The 21276-nt window shown below is 38.0% G+C and overlaps 1 protein-coding gene across 1 annotated transcript in view; it reads left to right on the top strand.

The window, feature by feature from the left end:
* The first annotated feature begins 11905 nt into the window (after window positions 1-11905).
* LOC127419247 (sterile alpha motif domain-containing protein 10-like) overlaps window positions 11906-21276 on the top strand; it is a 128196-nt gene continuing 118825 nt past the window's right edge. Inside the window, exon 1 of the mRNA XM_051660509.1 lies at window positions 11906-12118. Within this exon, the coding sequence (XP_051516469.1) occupies window positions 12106-12118 (13 nt within the window). The 5' untranslated portion in view covers window positions 11906-12105. The remainder of the gene's footprint in view (window positions 12119-21276) is intronic.

Below are 21276 nucleotides of genomic sequence, written 5' to 3'. Positions count from 1 at the left end.
GGTATTTGTCTACAAAATGTACTGTCATTTACTATAGTAATCACTGTTCAACTATGGTATATGTAGTCAAACCATAGTAACTACAAAATGTACTGTCATTTACTATAGTAACTATTGTTCAGCTATGGTATTTGTAGTAAAACCATAGTAATCCCAAAACATTCCTGTCATTTTACTACAGTAACCATATTTCAACTATGGTATTTGTAATAAAACCATAGTAACTACAACATTTTCTGTCATTTTACTACTGTAACCATAGTTCAACTATAGTATTTGTAGTAAAACCAAAGTAAATCCAAAATTTACTGTCATTGTACTACAGTAACCATAATTCAACTATGGTATTTGTCTACAACATGTACTATCTTTTACTATAGTAATCACTATTCAACTATGGTATTTGTAGTCAAACCATAGTATCTACAAAATGTACTGCATTTACTATAGTAACCACTGTTCAACTATGGTATTTGTTGTAAAACCTTAGTAACTACAAAATGTACTGTCAATTACTACAGTAACCATAGTTCAACTATGGTATTTGTAGTAAAACCATAGTAACTACAAACATTATTGTCATTTACTATAGTAACCATTGTTCAGCAATGGTATTTGTAGTAAAACCATAGTAAATACAAAATTTACTGTCACTTTCTATAGTAACTATTGTTCAGCTATGGTATTTGTAGTAAAACCATAGTAATCCCAAAACATTCCTGTCATTTTACTACAGTAACCATATTTCAATTATGGTATTTGTAATAAAACCATAGTAACTACAACATTTTCTGTCATTTTACTACTGTAACCATAGTTCAACTATAGTATTTGTAGTAAAACCAAAGTAAATCCAAAATTTACTGTCATTGTACTACAGTAACCATAATTCAACTATGGTATTTGTCTACAACATGTACTATCTTTTACTATAGTAATCACTATTCAACTATGGTATTTGTAGTCAAACCATAGTATCTACAAAATGTACTGTCATTTACTACAGTAACCATAATTCAACTATGGTATTTGTAGAAAAAACCATAGTAACTAAAAAATGTACTGCATTTACTATAGTAACCACTGTTCAACTATGGTATTTGTTGTAAAACCATAGTAACTACAAAATGTACTGTCAATTACTACAGTAACCATAGTTCAACTATGGTATTTGTAGTAAAACCATAGTAACTACAAACATTATTGTCATTTACTATAGTAACCATTGTTCAGCAATGGTATTTGTAGTAAAACCATAGTAACTACAAAATGTACTGTAATTTACTATAGTAATCACTGTTCAACTATGGTATATGTAGTCAAACCATAGTAACTACAAAATGTACTGTCATTTACTATAGTAACTATTGTTCAACTATGGTATTTGTAGTAAAATCATAGTAACTACAAAATTTACTGTCACTTTCTATAGTAACTATTGTTCAGCTATAGTATTTGTAGTAAAACCATAGTAATCCCAAAAAATTCCTGTCATTTTACTACAGTAACCATATTTCAACTATGGTATTTGTAATAAAACCATAGTAACTACAAAATGTACTGTCACTTACTATAGTAACTATTGTTCAACTATTGTATTTGTAGCCAAACCATAGTAACTACAAAATTTAATGTCATTTTACTACAGTAACCATTGTTCAACTATGGTATTTGTCTACAAAATGTACTGTCAATTACTATAGTAATCACTGTTCAACTATAGTATTTGTAGTAAAACCATAGTAACTAGAAAATGTACTGTCATTTAGTATAGTAACCATTGTTCAACTATGGTATTTGTAGTCAAACTATAGTAACTACAAAATGTACTGTCATTTTACTACAGTAACCATAGTTCACCTATGGTATTTGTAGTAAAATCATAGTAACTACAAACTTTATTGTAATTTATTGTAGTATAACCATTGTTCAACTATGGTATTTGTCTACAAAATTGTATGTCATTTACTACAGTAATCATTGTTCAACTATGGTATTTGTAGTAAAACCATAGTAACTACAAAAGTTACTGTCATTTACAATTGTAACCATTGTTCAACTATGGTATTTGAAGTAAAACCATAGTAACAACACGATTTTATGTCATTTTACTACAGTAACCGTAGTTCAACTTCGGTACTTGTAGTAAAACCATAGTAACTACAAAATGTTCTGAGTAGTACAATATTTACTGTGGTTTTACTACTGTAACCATACTATGGTATTTGTAGTAAATCCATAGAAACTACACAGTTTTGTCATTTTACTACAGTAACCATTGTTCAACTATTGTATTTATCTACAGAATTTACTGTAATTTACTATAGTAACCATTGTTCAGCAATGGTATTTGTAGTAAAACCATAGTAACTCCAAAATGTTCTGTCATTTTACTACAGTAACCATAGTTCAACTATGTATTTGTAGTAAAACCATATTAACTACAAAATGTACTGTCATTTTACTACAGTAACCATGTTTCAACTATGATATTTGTAGTAAAACCATAGTAACTACAAAATGTACTGTCATTTATTATAGTAACCATAGTTCAGCTATGGTATTTGTAGTAAAACCACAGTAACAACAAAATGTACTGTCATTTACTATAGTAACTATTGTTCAACTATGGTATTTGTAGTAGTAACTACAAAATTTACTGTCATTTACTATAGTAACCATTGTTCAACTATGGTATTTGTAGTAAAGCCATAGTAACTACAAAATGTACTGTCATTTACTATAGTAACTATTGTTCAACTATGGTTTTTGTAGTAAAACCATAGTGTGAGAAATAGGCCTCAGATGGAACAATGTGACCTTTTTATGCTGATGCTTGCTTATCTGCTTTGTATGTTTTCGGCACTGTCTTGAGCACAAAATGTACTTGACAAGAATGTACTTCTGTAAGCGAGAGGAAACAACCCCATATATGGAGGATTGAGAAAGTTCAAGGTAATGAGTGTAACCAGCCTTGTGTGACAAGAACCCTTGCTTGCTTTTAATAAATCGAAGAACTGCTTGTGACATTCTGTGTCCGTGTATTTCTTCCCAATGGTGAATTCATCTCCTGATCGAAGAGTGACTGCGAGGAAGGCAGAATAAAGCATCCGAATCATATTTTACTAACAGATAGTAACTACAAAATGTACTGTCATTTACTATAGTAACCACTGTTCAACTATGGTATTTGTAGGAAATATAGTAAATACTTTACTATACATAAGTACAGTATTTACTGTGGTTTTACTACTGAAGCTATACTATGGTATTTGTAGTAAAACCATAGAAACTGCTAAATTTAGTCATTTTACTAGAGTAACCATTGTTCAACTATGGTATTTGTATACTAAATGTACTGTCATTTACTATAGTAACCACTGTTCAACTATAGTATTTGTAGTCAAACCATAGTAACTACAAAATTTACTGTCATTTATTATAGTAACCATTGTTCAGCTGTGGTATTTGTAGTACAACAATAGCAACTACAAAATTTACTGTCATTTACTACAGTAAACATAGTTCAACTATAGTATTTGTAGTAAAACCATAGCAACTACAAAATGTACTGTCATTTACTACGGTAAACATTGTTCAACTATAGTATTTGTAGTAAAACCATAGTAACTACAAAATGTACTGTCATTTACTATAGTAACTATTGTTCAACTATGGTATTTGTAGTAAAACCATAGTAACTACAAAAGTTACTGTCATTTACTATAGTAACCATATTTCAAATATGGTATTTGTAGTGAAATCACAGTAACTACAAAAGTTACTGTCATTTACAATTGTAACCATTGTTCAACTATGGTATTTGAAGTAAAACCATAGTAACAACACGATTTTATGTCATTTTACTACAGTAACCGTAGTTCAACTTCGGTACTTGTAGTAAAACCATAGTAACTAGAAAATGTACTGTCATTTAGTATAGTAACCATTGTTCAACTATGGTATTGGTAGTAAAACCATAGTAACTACAAATTGTAGTGTCATTAACTACAGTAAACATTGTTCCACTATGGTATTTGTAGTAAAACCATAGTAAGAAAATGTACCATGGTTTTATTACAGTAACCATATTATGATATTTGCTGTAAAACCATAGTTATAATACAAGAATGACTAAACAATGGTAATAAAGTCAATAGCCATTCTGCCTAAAATGGTTACTAGAGTTTCACTATAGTAACACCATGGTTCATTTTCATAATGAATTCTCAGATTTTCTGAGTTTCCACGCAGATATTGTGTCATCAAAAAAAAAAAAAAATCAAAAAAAATAAATAAATAATAAAAAAAAAGGACATAAAGGCAGCATAAAATATATATATACGACTCCAGTGTTTAATCCATACCTTCTGAAGCGATATGATAAGTGTGGATGAGAAACAGATGAATTTTTGAGTTAATTTTTAATATACCATAAATCTTTGACCAGCCTCAACCAGTAGGTGGCTGTATGAGAAAGCTAAAGTAATTTCCACACCAGAATGTAGGAGTGAAAGGGAAAGTGTAGATTTACAGTAAAAAGGGACTTAAATATTGATCTGTTTCTCACCCACACCTACAGTATCATATCGCTTCTGATGACATGGATTAAAACACTGGAGTTGTATGGATTACTTTTATGCTGCCTTTATGTTCCTTCTGAGTTCTGGTCACCATTCACTTGCATTGTGAGGACCAAGAGAGCAGAGATATTCTTCAAAATATCTTTATGTTCTGCAGAAGAAAGAAAGTCATACACATCTGGGATGGCATTTTCATTTTTGAGATGAAAATAATTTGGGGTGGCATTTCAGAATTAAAATTTTTGGGTGAACTATCCCTTTAAGTTTATAGCATCACTGCATTTAGTTACTCCTCAATACTGGGGATGAGTGGGAAAAGAGGAGGGAGGAGAGCAAGTCTTTCCCAAGAATGGACACACTGGCCCATGCTGTGTTCTCTAAAATGGTTGTGTCAGATAAACACAGAGAAGATTCTAGTCTAAATGCACAAGCCTGCTGTCTGCTTATGTAGTGTCTGATTTGCATGAGACAGGCCAGGGTTCTAGGTGTGAGTGGAATGGCAAAGACCTTTGAAGCCCAATCGCGCAGTGATAAACATGACTTCCACATTTGTGCCCCCTAAAACACACCCACACAAACTCGAACATAAATTCTTTGCCAATACATCACAAGTGCGTAGTCCCATTGTATAGTACGTATTTAACATATAATGTAGGAGTCTAACGACAGTATGTGTTGAATTATTGTTCACAAAGACGCTCTGCTTTTAGGTTATACACTTTTGGAGCACAGCTACAATTTCCGGATTTGGAGAATCCCAGGAGAGTTTTCATGCCAACCATTCAAAATGCCAACACCATGACACCAGTATAGCAGGGTATTAAATCCACTGCCCCAACAAACTTTACTCTTTTGTGAATCCCTGTTGCCTGGGCAAAGCCTGGCCCTGACACTGGCCAATGCCATGTGAGGAAACATTATAGAATACATCATTAATTAGTCGACTGATATGGGATGCAGTTCACAGCCTGTTATTGGAGCCAGGACTGGCAGTTATTCTGAAGACACTCTGTTCTTCCGTTAAATAGACAAGGAGCTCTGTGGTGCATCTGTCTGACCACCAGAACCGTAACCGATCCTGTTTTCCTGTCTGAGGCTTGGCATTGTCAGGAACTGTGCCTACTGACAGCCTGTCTCGGAAAACTGGTGGATGTACAAGGGGGGCATTGGTTCACAGTCATTTAATTACACCAGCACTGTCCATCAGTGTTTGGATACAGTACCACCATCTGCGGGTTGTGTTGTATTTGTCTAAACGAAGACCTTCAATCCAATTGGCAGGGGTTGAAAGCTTCACTCTCTCAACTTGCGGCCTGTCTGAAGCACAGTAATGAAAGTCCTAACTGGACACTGGAAACACAACCCCTCTGCCAGGGGTCAGTGAGCACTGTGATTGCTATTTGGTTCTTGAGAGACTTAGATTTGATGCTCATCACATGAAAAAGGAAGGCCAATGCAGATATCTCTTCAAAGTTTCATGGCTGGGATAAGGTGTATGATAGTTTGATAATGTAATATTGCCTCACCTGTAAATATTACTAGATTTGAACATGTTCTGAAGGGAATATGAGTGTTGCTAACCAGTGCAAAACTCACCATCATGAAGCAAGGGCATTGTAGGTGGAAGCTAGGTGTCAGGAATAGAGAAGCTCAGGACCCAAACGCAGAGTGAAAATAAACAGAGAATTTATTAATATAAAATAAAAAATAAAAATAAAAAGATAAAACTCCCACAAGGGGGGAAAACAAACACAAACGAACTCGTTGCTCATTGTCCGTGGCAGGCGTGGGCGCTGGCTTGTTGATGGTGGCAGGCGTGGGCTCTGGCAGCAGCAGGGGAATGGCCTCTATGGCCGTGGATGCTGGCAGCAGCAGGGTAATGGCCTCCATGGCCGTGGATGCATGAGGAGTAGGTGCCCTTCTCCTCCTTCTCCTCTTCCTGGCGGTGAGGTCTCAGTGCTGTGAGCACAGGCAGTGACAGGGAATGACCTCCATTGTCGTGGGCACTTGCAGTGACAGGGGAACAGCCTTCATGGCTGTGAGCACAGGCAGCAACTGGGGAATGGCCTCCATGGCTGGGAGTGCTGGCAGCAACTAGGGAATGGCCTCCGTGGCTGGGAGAGTTGGCAGCGACTGGGGAACGGCATCCATGGTTGGGAGCATTGGCAGCGACTGGGGAACAGCCTCTACAGCCAGGAGTGCTGGCAGCAACAGGGGAACAGCCTCCGTTGCCGGGAGCGCTGGCAGCGACTGAGGAGCAGGAGCCCTTCTCCTCCTCCTCTTCTGGGCGGCTGGGAGCACTGCTGTGGGAATGGCCTTTGTGACAGAGGACGAGGCTTCAGGCAATAGTTCTGGGATGGATGAGGCTTCAGGCGCTGGCTCTGGGATGGACGAGGCTTCAGGAACTGGCCTGTTGACCATGGCAGGAGTGGGCGCTGGCTCGTTGACCATGGAAGGCATGGGCACTGGCTTGTTGACCGTTGCAGGCGTGGGCACTGGCAGCGGCAGGGGAGTGGCCTCCATGGCCGTGGATCCATGAGGAGTAGGTGCCCTTCTCCTCCTCCTCCTTTCTTCTGGGCAGTGAGGGGCAATGCTGCTGTAGTAGCCTCATCCTCCTGGCGGTCTGCAGCCATGGGCTCGGGCGAGGCGTCCACTTCTGTGTGGGGGTGCCCTCGTCCTCGGGGTGGGATGAGGAATGGAACTTCCTGGAAGAGGATGGAAAACCTCCATCCCCCATCCTGATCTGGGACACAAGATCTAAATGCATCATTCAGACCCACCCAAAAGAGATCTATTAGGCAGGTCTGAGGACCAGATCTGAGGACAATGATAAAAACTCAAGGGCATACCCCCACACGGACTTGTCCTCCTGCCATACCCCGCACAGTCTCCTTATGCGCTCTGCACGCTGGCAGGCATGGGAACCAGTTTGAGAAGAAAGAAAAACTCTACTGGGTCCATTCTGGCAAGTTCATTCTGTCAGGAATAGAGAGGCTCATGACCCAAATGCAGTAAAAATAAATGGGGAATTTATTAATACAAAATAAATAAAAAAACAAACCAACAAAGGGGGAAAACACACATAAACTACCCCGAAGGGGAAAAAGGGTAATCCAGGCTGGGGCAGAGGAAAACAGGTCTGACTGGACCGAAACAGGAACCAGGTAGGGAAAACAGGGCTGACAGGGAAAACTGAACACACAAGACTGGAAACAAGATGAACTGGCCCTGGACATGAGGAGACTAAAATAGGGAGCAAAATCAAAAGGTTAACAAGACAGGGCATCTGTAACTAATAAACTAATAATGGGCAAACAAGTAGGCGGGGTATGACGTAAGACAGAGAGACACTCGGCGATACAGAAACAAAACAAAGCCAAGTGCTCTCACAAGACATCAAAACACCCGAATGGCATGAGTGCACATTGCCAAGACAATAAGGCAGTATACACCCATGCCAAATGACAAACAAGACAAGAGAATGCGTAGCAACGCCAAACAAAGCGATGCCACGTATTCTCACACTAAACAAAACCTGAGCGTACATCGCGAGGCAAATGCCACAAACCCGAAATCTCAGACCGAAGTGACCGAACCTCAGCACAACATGAAGACAGCTCGCGACCTGGGCACACACCTGTGTTCACAAGAGACAGACATAAACTATTGCAACGAGTGAATACTGCCAAGATAACATAAGTGCGATGCACCCATGGCAATAACAGACAGACATGGAGCATGAGTGTCCGGATCCCATCACAGACTGAAACCAAATCAGACAGCAAGTCAGGACACAGACACCATACTCCAGACATGAAACAAGACAGACCGAAGAGCACACTGCAGGGAATACAACCGAAACCGTGTGCTCACACAAAGACAGACAACGAAACACAAGACAGACATGGGACGATGATGCCACAGTCCTGTCAGACAAAAACCCAGACTGACAGAATGACAGGACTGTGACACTCGGGTGCTGCTATGTGGTTGCTAAAGTAATTTGAGTGGTCTTTAGAGTGTTGTTGTATGGTTGATAGGATGTTTTTAACCACTCGATGACAATTTAAAGTAATATATATGCAGTAAATATTGTGTAATTTGTTATGTTTACATTCAGCATTCATGGTGCTAATGCTAACACAAACATCCGTACCCTCTATTTTATTGTATTTATGATGGATTTTGTGAAAAGGATCTGTGCCATGAAAGATCATGAAAGATCTTTTTTTTAAGACATTAATACTACTGCAAAGATGGGTGTATAAAAGGGTGGCAACTCTGCACTCCAGTTTATTCATGTTGACTGATCTCAGCTGAGTGAGTTAGGAAATTACCGGAAACTTTTTTTGCCTTTAAAGTAGGTGGAGCACCAGGTCACACCTACCGATGATGTGGACCAATGACAGTAAAAAGATGTTTAACAGCCCACTCAATGTTTTCCTGAATTTTGTGCTGGCAAGCTGTTTTGAAACACCACAACAAACTCAAAAACCCATTCTTTTGGCCAGATTATGTTCGAAATTATATCACACAAATTCTTTCATTCATTTCGCTATAAGTCTATTGGTGCTTTAAAGGTGTGTTCACACTGACAGAGATTAAATTGTGCTTAAACTTTGTCACTGGTCACTGGTTAGTGTGAATGTGCCTAGTATGAGCAACGTTAATAACTACATAAATAAAATTTGTCAAGACAAACTTTGATGTTGGCTTGACAAAGCCTTGTTTAAAATAGTTTTAAAAGTTTGAAGTTTAAATGTTATACAGGCCTAACAGTCAGACAGACACAAAGACAGATAGTCAGACAGAAAGATAGACATACAGTGCATTACTAAGTGGTTGCTAGGGTGTTCTGGTTGGTTGCTGGACATTGCCAGGCTGTTCTAGCTGATTGCTAAATTGTTTTGTTTGGTTGCTAGGCATTGCTATGTTGTTCTAGCTAGTTGTTAAGAGTGTAGACAGACAGACAGACAGACAGACAGACAGACAGACAGACAGATAGATAGACAGATAGATAGACAGATAGATAGATAGTTAGATAGATAGACGGACAGACAGACAGGCAGACAGACAATGGCGATTTTCGATTGTCTTTTACGGTAAAACCATCTGATCAGTTAGAAAAAACATAGCAAACCGAGTCATAACAGTCTGAAGGTCTGTCCCAAGTTTGGTGGATGTAGCTGGAAATCTCAAAGTGTTACTACTGCACATTTTGGTCTTGGTTTAGGGATTTTGGAATCTATTGTTGGCTTTGTTAAGCCAACAAAATTATGCTTGCCTTAGTGCTAAAATCTAAAAGTATTTCATATGCTATGTTCTTGCTGAGAAGCTTTCCATCTAAAGGTCAACAGAAGCCTTAGCACCACAGTTAAATGGCTTCTTTATAGAGAGACTCACTCCCACACCTCTTATAACTTTAGAAACCCACCACACCAAATACCATCTCATCTCCTCTGGTGACTGTGCACAGTACTAAGGCAGTCAAAGTTAATTAGGACATTGGCCAAATACAGCTCATTTAAGCAGACATGTTGTCTGGCATTTGGCTCCGTGGCATCTCTTGGGTGTAACTCGGCTGATCAGCAACACCGAATGGACACACAAGAAAGAGGGAAGATTTCCTCGTGGACTGGACCACTGAAAACCTCCTCTGATGATCTCGACAAAATGCTTGCCTCAAAACTCTTTTTTCCATGGCTTCGCGACAAGCAAGTGATACCTTGAGGCATGACGGCAGAACTTAACAGGATTTTCCTTCTTTTTCTAAAGCCCAGATATGGCACTTATCCCTGTACCACTGCAAGAATGGAGGAGTCAGAGTGCACCAGACTGTGTTATGACCCAGAAGAAAGTCATGGAAAAGATATAATGCTTAAAGGGATAGTTCACCCAAAAATGAAAATTCTCTCATCATTTACTGACCCTCATGCCATCCCAGATGTGTATGACTTTCTTTCTTATGCAGAACACAAATTAAGATTTTTAGAAAAATATCTCAGCTCTGTAGGTCTGTACAATGCAACTGAATGGTGACCAGACCTTTGTAGCTCCATAAATCACATAAAGGACGTAATATAAGACTCCAGTGCTTAAATCCATATCTTCAAAAATGATATAATGGGTGTGGGTGAGAAACAGCTAAAAATGTAAGTCCTTTTTTTTTACCCTAAATCTCCACTTTAACTTTCACTTTTACATCTGAAAGTCACATGTGGTGTAGATTTAGAGTAAAAAATAACTTAAATATTGTTCTGTTTCTCACCAACACCTTTTATATCGCTTCTGAAGTTATGGAATTAAACACTGGAGTCTTATGGATAACTTTTATGTTTCCTTTATGTGATTTTTGAGCTTCAAACTTCCGGTCACCATTCACTTGCATTGTATGGACCTTCAGAGCTGAGATATTCTTTTAAAAATCTTCGTTTATGTTCTGCTGAAGAAAGAAAGTCATACACATCTGGGATGGCATGAGGGTGTGATGAGAGAATTTTCATTTTTGGGTGAACTATTCCTTTAAAGTGAGGTCACTGCTAAAAATGTTTAAATCTCATTGTATAAAACTAGTTAAGGTTTTTTCTTTTGTTGTTTTACTTAAACGTGTTCCATGAATGAAAACTTCACTTCAGCTATTTGTGGGAAATTGACATTTTCCCACAAAATACTGTATGTATCTTAAAGCAAATAGAGAAGTATGAATAGTAAATAATGTTATACAGTAGATGGATAGATAGACAGATAGATAGATAGATAGATAGATAGATAGATAGATAGATAGATAGATATAAATCATATTATACACAAGAGACAAAAGAAACACAGTAGCCTATACTTAGCCTACAATAAATACAAGACAAATTTGAGTAAACATGAAGCAATTTACACAATATAGGCCTGTATTAAAATATGTCATAAAACTTTGATTTGCATATTTACATGTTCATATAGCCCATTTATGTTTGTTTGAATATAACATTTGTTAAAGACTCATTAATGCCGATAACGTTATTATAAATTGCTTTGTTATTCAATTACCCACTGCAACAACAGCAGAGAGCCACATAAAGCTTTTGTTTTGCACATGGGTCAACAAACATTCACATGCACTCTACTGCGTTTTGCCCCAAGTTTTCCTAACTTAGCCGTGCGTGAATTAATCTAGAAGATTTTTTTGCACTGGCTATCATTAACCTCCAATGCCACATGTGTAAATCAGTGGCAGCGCGCGCTCGTTAGCTCGTGGGGTGAGTACGTTCAGCGCTGAGGTGAGATACCGAAGGGAGGAGTTTTAACTTGCCAAAGGCTTTCAAAGCGCAATGAATGAATGACATTTCTGTCTCGGGTTTCCATGTGAATTATCGATTACTCAGTCTCGCGCTTATTTGCCTCGATCTCCACAGCTGATCGATCCGCTCTGGCAGAAGAATCCTGATCTCTCTTCTACTGGACAGGACACCCGTAAGCATGGAAGACACTTACTGAGGCAATCACGGAGAGATACGCGTTTATACCGACTATGGCTGTAGACGGTAAGGTCACTGTGCGGTCCTGTTGTTCACTATTTTAAACAAAACATGAATGCATTCATTTAGGAGCCAAATGCGAAAGAAGAATAATTTATTTACAAACATGGGCTGCGCGTGACAGTGGGGGGGATGTCACACGGGGAAGTTGTCACAAGAGCTGTGACTCTCAGTAACTAGATTTGAAATTAAATGTCCAGTTCAAAACTGTATTAAATTACAATATGTTTCGTAAATTCTACCCTCTGAATTGAAATAATTGGGTAACAAGTGAACACAACAAACCACTCTGACATAAGCGACAATCAACTATACAAGTAGGCTAAGAATGTAGATTTTAAAGCTATTTTCCATTAATGTCAGGCTGGGACAAGTTGTCACTTGTATTTTAGCCTATTTCTTAATTTTATACCATTTATTAATGTCAGCTTTAGTTGGCAAAATCAGTGCCAATAAACAGGTTCCAATTGTGACAACTTACCCCATATAGTGAGGCATCACGTTCGGTTAAGGATCAGTAGCTTATTGTTTTTCTAGGGCAATAATGGTGAAAATTAGCTTTTTTCGAAGTCTGTCAAAAATGAATCCAGCCTAAGAAATATTCACTGGAGTAAGAAGTGACAACAAGCTTTTATTCCCCTAGGCAAAAAATACTTAGGCCTATAATTTCCTCTATCGTGATATTACCATAGGCTACTGGTTACTATACTATACTGTACTGTACTGTACTGTACGATACGTCGTAAAACTTTTTAACTGTGATGCTGTTTCTCTTTACTGAATGCCATGTGCCATGTTTTCGTCAGAAATTTGGTGATTGGTTTTGGGCTGGCTTACACATTGAGGGTTTTTAAAAAATGTATTTGCGGCCATCATTTTGACATTGTGCTCAACGCGCTCAGGGGAATGTCAGCTAGAGTTCATGGGTTTACAGCTGGACATAAATATAAACTCTACCTGACATCCTACATGACGCAGATGAATGAAAACATCCACACACACATGTTCAAGGTGTTCTCAAGGGCTTTCATGTAATCATAAGAAATATATGCTTTCACTCTTGGCCTCAAGGCAATCATACACAATCATAGTAACATACACTGTGTGCGGCGCTCCTCAGCATGGTGCTGAAATGGACAGCAAGACCTAACCTCACTTTAAACCAGGTCCTTTCCTATTCAGGGAGTATCTTAAAGTGATAATGCACCCAAAAATGACGATTCTGTCATCATGTACTCACCCTCATGTTGTTCCAAACCCATATGACTTTCTTTTAGCTGTGGAATGCAGAAGGATTTGTTATGCAGAATGTCAGCCTCATTCACCATTCACTGTCATTGTATGTAAAAACGATGCAATAAAAGTGAATGGAGACTGAGGCCTAACATCTATTTTTTGTGTCACAGCAGAGAAAGAATGTCATTCGGGTTTGGAACAACATGAGGGTGAGTGACAGAATTTTCATTTTGGGTGAACTATCCCTTTAAAACTTTCTCCATTGTGTCTATTCAGTGATTATAAAAGAACAGCTTGTACTATCCAGAATAAGACTTGCTTTATATAAGTATAGTTTTGCCACCAGCATAGCTGCCAAAACAATTGCATAATCATAAAGTCTCCCCCAAAGAATGTTAAATAATTATGTATATGCAAACATCTTGAAATGTTTTTAGCCAATTAGGAGGGCTAATTTTAATTAGTGTTGTATTCTAGCAGCAGCATATTATAAATATTTAAGCACATTTTGCTAAGCATCCTAAGAGAATGGAGAGGTGTGTGGACAGTAATTCAGTCTTGAAACGTAATCATTTTGTTCGTAGCAGTTTATTTAGAGAGAGCTCATATTTGCCTGCGAGGCATTTGATTAAAAACTGAATTGCATTGGTATATAAAAAGAGGACTGCTTGTTTGCTTTGATATCTTTTATTGCATGTATATCGCCACATCATTCTCCTGCTGTACTAGTTATTGCTTTGCAAGGTTTCATTTTGCACAGATAAGTTTAGATTCAGTTTCCAGAATAGCAATAATTTTCAGATTACATCTGATGATGCATATAAAGCATTGTTGTTTTAAAGCATGTTTGTGTTAGTGCTCATAAAAACTCATAAGCTTCATGAGATAGGAGAGGCACAGATGTTGGGTGAGCCCCCCTCTTGCCCTGTTTCACACTCCCTACAGCACTGAGCCAATCCCAGCAAGTAAGAGAGAGTGTGGGCTGTCTTCTTGCTACCTAAGGGACCACCAATGCATTAAGCGGATGGGCACAAGCGTGTCACTCATTCATTCATGCATACAGAAGGATTACTGAGATGTAAAAATGCCAGGCCCAGAAAATGCAGAGATGTGCAAGCACTGATTCTAAACACACGCAGTCTGCCGTCTGACAAAAATATAGAGATAGAGAGAGTGAAAGAGTGGGGGAGAGAAAAAGAGAGTAATTTCTGGTCTGTGTTGTACAGATTGGCATGCAGTGGGGTGAAGGCAGTATATATTTTGGCTCAATGTGTATTTGTCTGTTATCAGCAGATGTGATTCTATGCTTGACCAGTCTGTCAACGCCATTGGCTGTTTTTTGTCCGACTGGTAGACATTTGCTGTTACTCTGTCTGTGGTCTGAGAACACAAATAATGAAATCCATTAATTTCAACCACTCCGCCTCTGTCACCTAGCAGCATTTTACGCTATATTTCAATGGAAATAAATTCCATGTGTCATATTTTTCTTCTCACTAAACAACAAAAAACAAATGTACACCAAGCTAAATCAATTTTTACATTCCTTGCACTAATCGACTGGAATACTGTTCTTTAAGGAATATTTAATGCAAGTTAAAAGGGATAGTTCACCCAAAAATGAAAATTCTCTCATCGTTTACTTACCCTCAGGCCATCCCAGATGTGTAGTATGACTTTCTTCTGGAGAACACAGACAAAGATTTTTAGAAGAATATCTCAGCTCTGTTGGTCCATTCAACACGAGTAAATGGTGTCTAGAACTATGAAGCTCCAAAAAGCATATTAAGGCAGCATAAAAGTAATCCATATGACTCCAGTGGTTAAATCCATGTCTTCTGAAGCTATATTATAAGTGTGGGTGAGAAACAGATCAATATTTACATCTGTAAATCTCCACTTTCAATTTCACTTCCACATCCTTCTTCTTTTGTTTTTTGACGATTCGCATTCTTTGTGCATATCGCTGCCTACTGGTTGAAGCTGGTCAAAGGTGGAGATTTATAGTAAAAAAGGACTTGCATATTGATCTGTTTCTCTCCCACACCTATTATATCACTTCTGAATATATGGATTAAACAACTCGAGTCATATGGATTACTTTTATGCTGCCATTATGAGCTTTTTTGGAGCTTCATAGTTCTGGCCACCGTTCACTTGCATTGTATGGACCAACAGAGCTGAAATATTCTTCTAAAAATTTGTGTTCTACAGAAGAAAGGAAATCATACACATCTGGGATGGCATGAGGGTGAGTCTCATGAACACGCAGAGGAGAGCAACAGTCGATCAAATGTTTCACTTGAAAATAATACATTAGATCTCGGTTTGTTTCTCACCTAACTTATCGTATGCTCTCAGATTTATCATGAGTCTAATGGAATAATTTATTAGACTTCTGAATTAGCCTATACTTTTGAATTCTTTTGAAGCTTGAAGAGGTGTTCACCATAAACTGCCATAGTATGACATCACTGAGCACAACATTTTTCACAATTTCTCCCTTTGTGTTAAGAAAAAGAAAGAAAGAAAGTCATATGGGGTTATAACAACACAGGGGTGAGTAAACAATGATTGAATTTTCATTTTAGGGTGAACTATCCATTTACATTGTTTTGGACATGGAACATTCTTTTAACTTTAAGAATACAGAAACAATGGCCCCAGATCTGTTCCACACTCTAAAAATGTGATGCACTACTTTAAGAGGTTTTGTCCAAGAGCCTCTTTACCATGTTTACGCTGAGTGCATTGTTGGTCAGATTATATTAATCTCACCCCAACCGCATGAGCAAAGTTACACAACCCCCCCACCCCCTCCCCACCGTGGACTGATTCTCACATAAGCAAGTGAGTAAAAGAAGAAAGGAAAGTGAAAAGAAGGAAGCTACTGTTTTTTTTAGTCACACAAACATGGGATTTAATGGCTTTCTCACATGTTTGTTGAGGGGCTCTTACCAGCCATTTGCTGTCCTGCCCAAAAGTTGGCTTTGGAGAGCTTTTGAAATGTGATCCGTGCTCAAATGGTGTGGAATGTGTGTGTGTGTGTGTGTGTGTGTGTGCATAGGCCAGCATCTGTGTGTTCTCACAGGCTTTGCATCCACCTTAGACCATCAACCCATCCCTTTATCCGTCTTAATCCTTACGGATCCTAATGGGATCAAATAAGTATGGCTGTATGGCTGCATTTATACTGCAAGGCCTAATACATAGTTTTAGACTTAGATATGATTTTGTTTCTTGCCTGTTTACATATTCACTTTATACATAACCTACTGTGTATACATAAATGCCCCACCAAACAATACAGCGCTGCACTTCCCATATAAATTTTTGCCACACAGTCAGTGGATCGCGCAAGTAAATTGATTCGTTTGCCGCTGTCAAGTGGACTTGCGCGGATACTGGTGCACACTGTTCAGTTATGCAGTGCAGTTTTTTCCTCTTTTGGAGCGTTTGGCTTCCCATACCGCTCATATCTAAATAAAACAGGCTGCAAGATGAGGAAAGGGTAATAACAAGTAATTTGACATGTGGATATGAGGGACATTTCTAAACCTAAATACATGAGTTTAAGTTCAGTCATGAAACTCTAAATGGCGTAAATTGATAGGTCCTTTGAACGTAATCTGTTAGCCAATCAATCAGTGTACTCCCTCTTTGTCAAACTCTTTGTCAAACAGTTGTTTGCAGGTAGCCAATCTACTGCACACTATGAGAGTTTTTCTCTGAAACCCTCCTCCTCCCCAGCATCACATGTATACATCTGCTTAAATGGATAGTTAACACAAAAATTAAAATTCTCTTATCATTTACTCACCCTTATGCCTTCCCAGATGTGTATGACTTTGTTTCTTCTGCAGAACACAAACAAAGATTTTTAGAAGAATATCTCAGCTTTGTAGGTCCATACAATGCAAGTGGTTGGTGATCAGACCTTTGTAGCACCAAATATGACATAAAGGAAAAATACAATTAATCCATATGACTCCAGTGTTCAAATCCATATCTTCAGAACGATATAATAGTATAATATTTAAGTCCTTTTTACTTTAAATCTCGAAAGTGAAAGTGGAGATTTAGAATAAAAAAAGATTTAAATTTTGATCTGTTTCTCACCCACACCTATCATTTCGCTTCTGAAGACATGGATTTAACCACTGGACTCTTATGGATTACTTTTATTTGGTTCTGATTAATTTTGTGTTCAGCAGAAGAAAGAAAGTCATACACATCTGGGATGGCATGAGGGTGAGCAAATGATGTGGGCATTTTCATTTTTGGGTGAACAATCCTTTTAAAGGTGATTGTATGTATGTCTGATAGTGCAGCAACAGCATGCCTTACATGCTTTATGCAGTATGTATTACATATGTCTAATAGTGCAGCAGCAGCAGCTTATCTTACATGCTTGATATAGCATGTCTGTGTATGTTCTAGCAGTAGCAAGTTTGTTTGCTCTGCAGCAGCAGCAGTTACTTACCTGTCATATCCATTATAACATTTTAAAATGTATTCTGAATGTTGTTTTGACTGAAATAATATGTTTAATATGTTTTAATCATCTACTTGCCATCGGTTGCATGTGTGTATTCCCGTCATAATTCACATCAAAATTATGTTAAAACTAAAATGTACAATTTCTTTGCCACCAAATGGAAAAATAAAAATAAACATTGTTTTCACTCCAAATTCCTGAATACATCCCCCATCTGTCACTGATTGATCAAACAAATATTCCTGCCCCAAACTCACAAAATTGATTGAGTCAGTGTTGTTGCATCGGGCTGCTCAAACAGAGCAATTGTTATTGCACCACGGAGACACAAGTGTTTACAGTTTTTTAGGAAATCAACCTACAAATGGTTCACTTTTAGTTGTCTACTTAAACCCTTAAATAAAAGGAGAATCAGATATTAGATCAGATGACCAAATGTGAGATACATAGCGGATTTAAAACCACATCTGAAATTGGCCCAAATCGGATGCCAAAAATCCAATCTCATAAGTGTTTTTGTTGTTCATTCAGGGGGGAAAACTGAGTGTACTGAGATTGCTGATCTCAGATTAGCTTTGTCTTTCATATTCATCAAAAAGATTACTGTACAGACCCTAGAATATAACATGCTTCAAACATATGCTGTCTTATGGGTCAGTGCTGCTCTTCTGAGACTCGCTTTGAATAATTATGGGATTTAGAGGGGTGGGTAAGGAAAAGCAAGGGGGAGGGGAGGTGTCCAATAAACATTCAGTCTTCAGTCCCTATGGACTTCAAAAAGACTGATCAAGCATTGAAAGCAAGGAGGAATCAATTCAGCTTCAATCAACAAGCATCTTTGTGAATATAGAGAGTGAGCATCGAGAGAGCTGAAGAAAGGAAAAGAGGGGTCCATTTCTTTTGTAGGGCTGACTGATGGCTAGGTCGACCCATGTGGGTTTTTCTGTGAGCTATGGATAATTGCTCTCAGTTATTCTCATCTTCATTCTCCCAATCCCCCACCACCGCTCTCACCTAATTTCTCCAGCACGGTGGTCATACTTGATTTTTTTGAACAGGGGGTCTGTCAGCTCGTCTCATTCTGTTGTATTAGCAAGCGCACAGGCCCGTGTCCAATATCGCCCCGTTAATTAGTGCTGCGTGAGGGAGAGAGAGAGAGAACTGCAAGATCAGGAAAGATAAAGGATGAAAGAGGTGAAGGATGGTTGAAGAAAGAGACAGAGAGAGAGAAAACGAGAAAGCAATAGAAACCACAGAGAGAGTGGTGCTAATTAGATATAATTTAACTCAGTTGTTTTGAAATTTGATGGAAATTGATGGCCTCATGCATGCTTTTTAGTTGCCATTTTGGTAGTTGCTTTCTAATCCAAAGCAGTTAAGGAAAGCAATATTTCGGGTTAAATGAAAAAAAAAAGTTAAAGTGATAGTTCACCCAAAAACGAAAATCGTATCATCATTTGCTCACCCTCATGTTGTTCGAAACTTGCACTTTTTCTGTGGAACACAAAAGGAGATGTTAAGCAGAATGTTAGGGAATGATAGCCTCAGTCACCATTCAGTTTCAGTGCATTTTTTTCCATACACTGAAAGTAAATGGTCACTGAGACGGAACACTGCCCCATAGACTTCCACTATAATTTTATTACTGTTCACACGAGTGTTGCTTGTTTATTCAAATTGAGGGATGATTCAAAATAATTTTTGTGGTAAATTACAGCATAGTTTCATATTTACAAATATTTTGTTGATATAGCTTAACATGTATTGCTGCCACAACATTGCATAACTCATTGCATATTTGTACAAAATATCTCTAAGACATTACTTTTTTTTGCGGTCCCCTATTTCTGTCTATCTAAACTGTTTGGCAGTTTGTAATGTGTAATAGTGGTGTCTGATTAGTCAATGGCCTCTCACCATGCTGAAGGCACTGGGCAGAGCGGATGCATGTCCTAATGGCAAAAAGCAATTACGCTGTGATTTTCACATCTGTATTATCTCCCTCACCCAGCTCTACTCAAGCTAATGGATGCATTACGAACCCGAGACCTCTCATCACTCTTTCTGAAAATGATGAACAGTTCTCCACACTCTCATCTTGTCCCTCAAAATATCACCCACAGGCCATATCTCTGTAACTCTGTCTCTGTCGCTTTCTTTCACATTAACTTTCTCTTTTTGACTCACTCTAGCTCTGTCTTGTCATCCACACAAACATAAATTAGTCTTCAGCTGGAAGAGCCATGGATATTATTTAGTGTATATTAGGGTAATCTGGGGCATTTATTTTGTTGTTGCATTTTTTACTTCTGAAATTTACTGTGATGTCACCCCAACACTTGATCACCAACAAATGAGACCTCAATTTCTTAATATGGTACTGTTAAAGGTGCTATAAGCAATGTTAGCAACTTAATTAGACATACTCTTTCCAAAACCCTGCCATACAAAGTTACTGTTTTACCGGTCTATTAAGATACTATAAAAAGTGGTAACATGCAGTTGTTACCTTTAAGAATATATTTTTACTAGATCAAACCCTTAAAAATACTTTTACAGTATTTGTGTAACCAAATTTATTCAGGTTTATTCAGTCATATTAAATAATATGTTTGACTTGAATAAAACCATTTAATTTGTTAGATTTTACCACACAAAAGACAGTGTGATATCTGTGATGGTATTCCAAGGTACTGAATTACCATACTCTTATACAATGGTATTTACATGGTAATCCAAGATACTTTAAAGAATGTGCAAATAAATAAATCAATAATGGTATTGCCATGTTAAATGTCCAAGAAATAAACTTGGTACTTTTTGTTGGTTTTATTAGTGTACACAGTTATCTGGGCCACTACACATGAAGAAAGTGCAATACAACTTGTTCTCATTGCGTCCAGAGCAAAATAGTGCTCTCCTAAAGGACGGGAACTAATGTTCTGTGCAGAGATCCAGCGTAAGTAGACTAAAGTGTATTTAAGTGTGTATGAGTGTGTCTGTGAGAGAAGAGAGAGACAGAGCAGCGATCTGAATGCTCTGGGACGGCAGTGATCCAACAGAAGATCTGAAACCCAATTACTGTATATAGAGGTGCCAAAATCAAATGCCAAAGTTAAATGTGAATATACTTTTTTTACTCTTGTCTGCCTGCATCTTTTGCTCCCTCTCTCTCTCTAGCTGTCTCTCTGATTCTGTTTTGTGTATTAAAAATGTTGGACTGCCCCTCTCATTTCATCTTCATCTTACTTATACTCCCATAATCACCAGCCATCAGTTATATTCTCTGGAGGTCATGCATTATCTACCGGAGTCTAATCTGGAATTATGCGGTAACACAGTAGGTCTCTCTGTCTGTGTGAGGTACTAGTGTATCACTGACCTTTTAACATGTCTCTTCTCATAATCCACTCCGAACGAGTCCAGACCA

Source organism: Myxocyprinus asiaticus, chromosome 28 (assembly GCF_019703515.2).
Source record: "Myxocyprinus asiaticus isolate MX2 ecotype Aquarium Trade chromosome 28, UBuf_Myxa_2, whole genome shotgun sequence".
Lineage (NCBI taxonomy): Eukaryota > Metazoa > Chordata > Actinopteri > Cypriniformes > Catostomidae > Myxocyprinus > Myxocyprinus asiaticus.
This window is presented reverse-complemented; position numbering and strand designations above follow the sequence as displayed.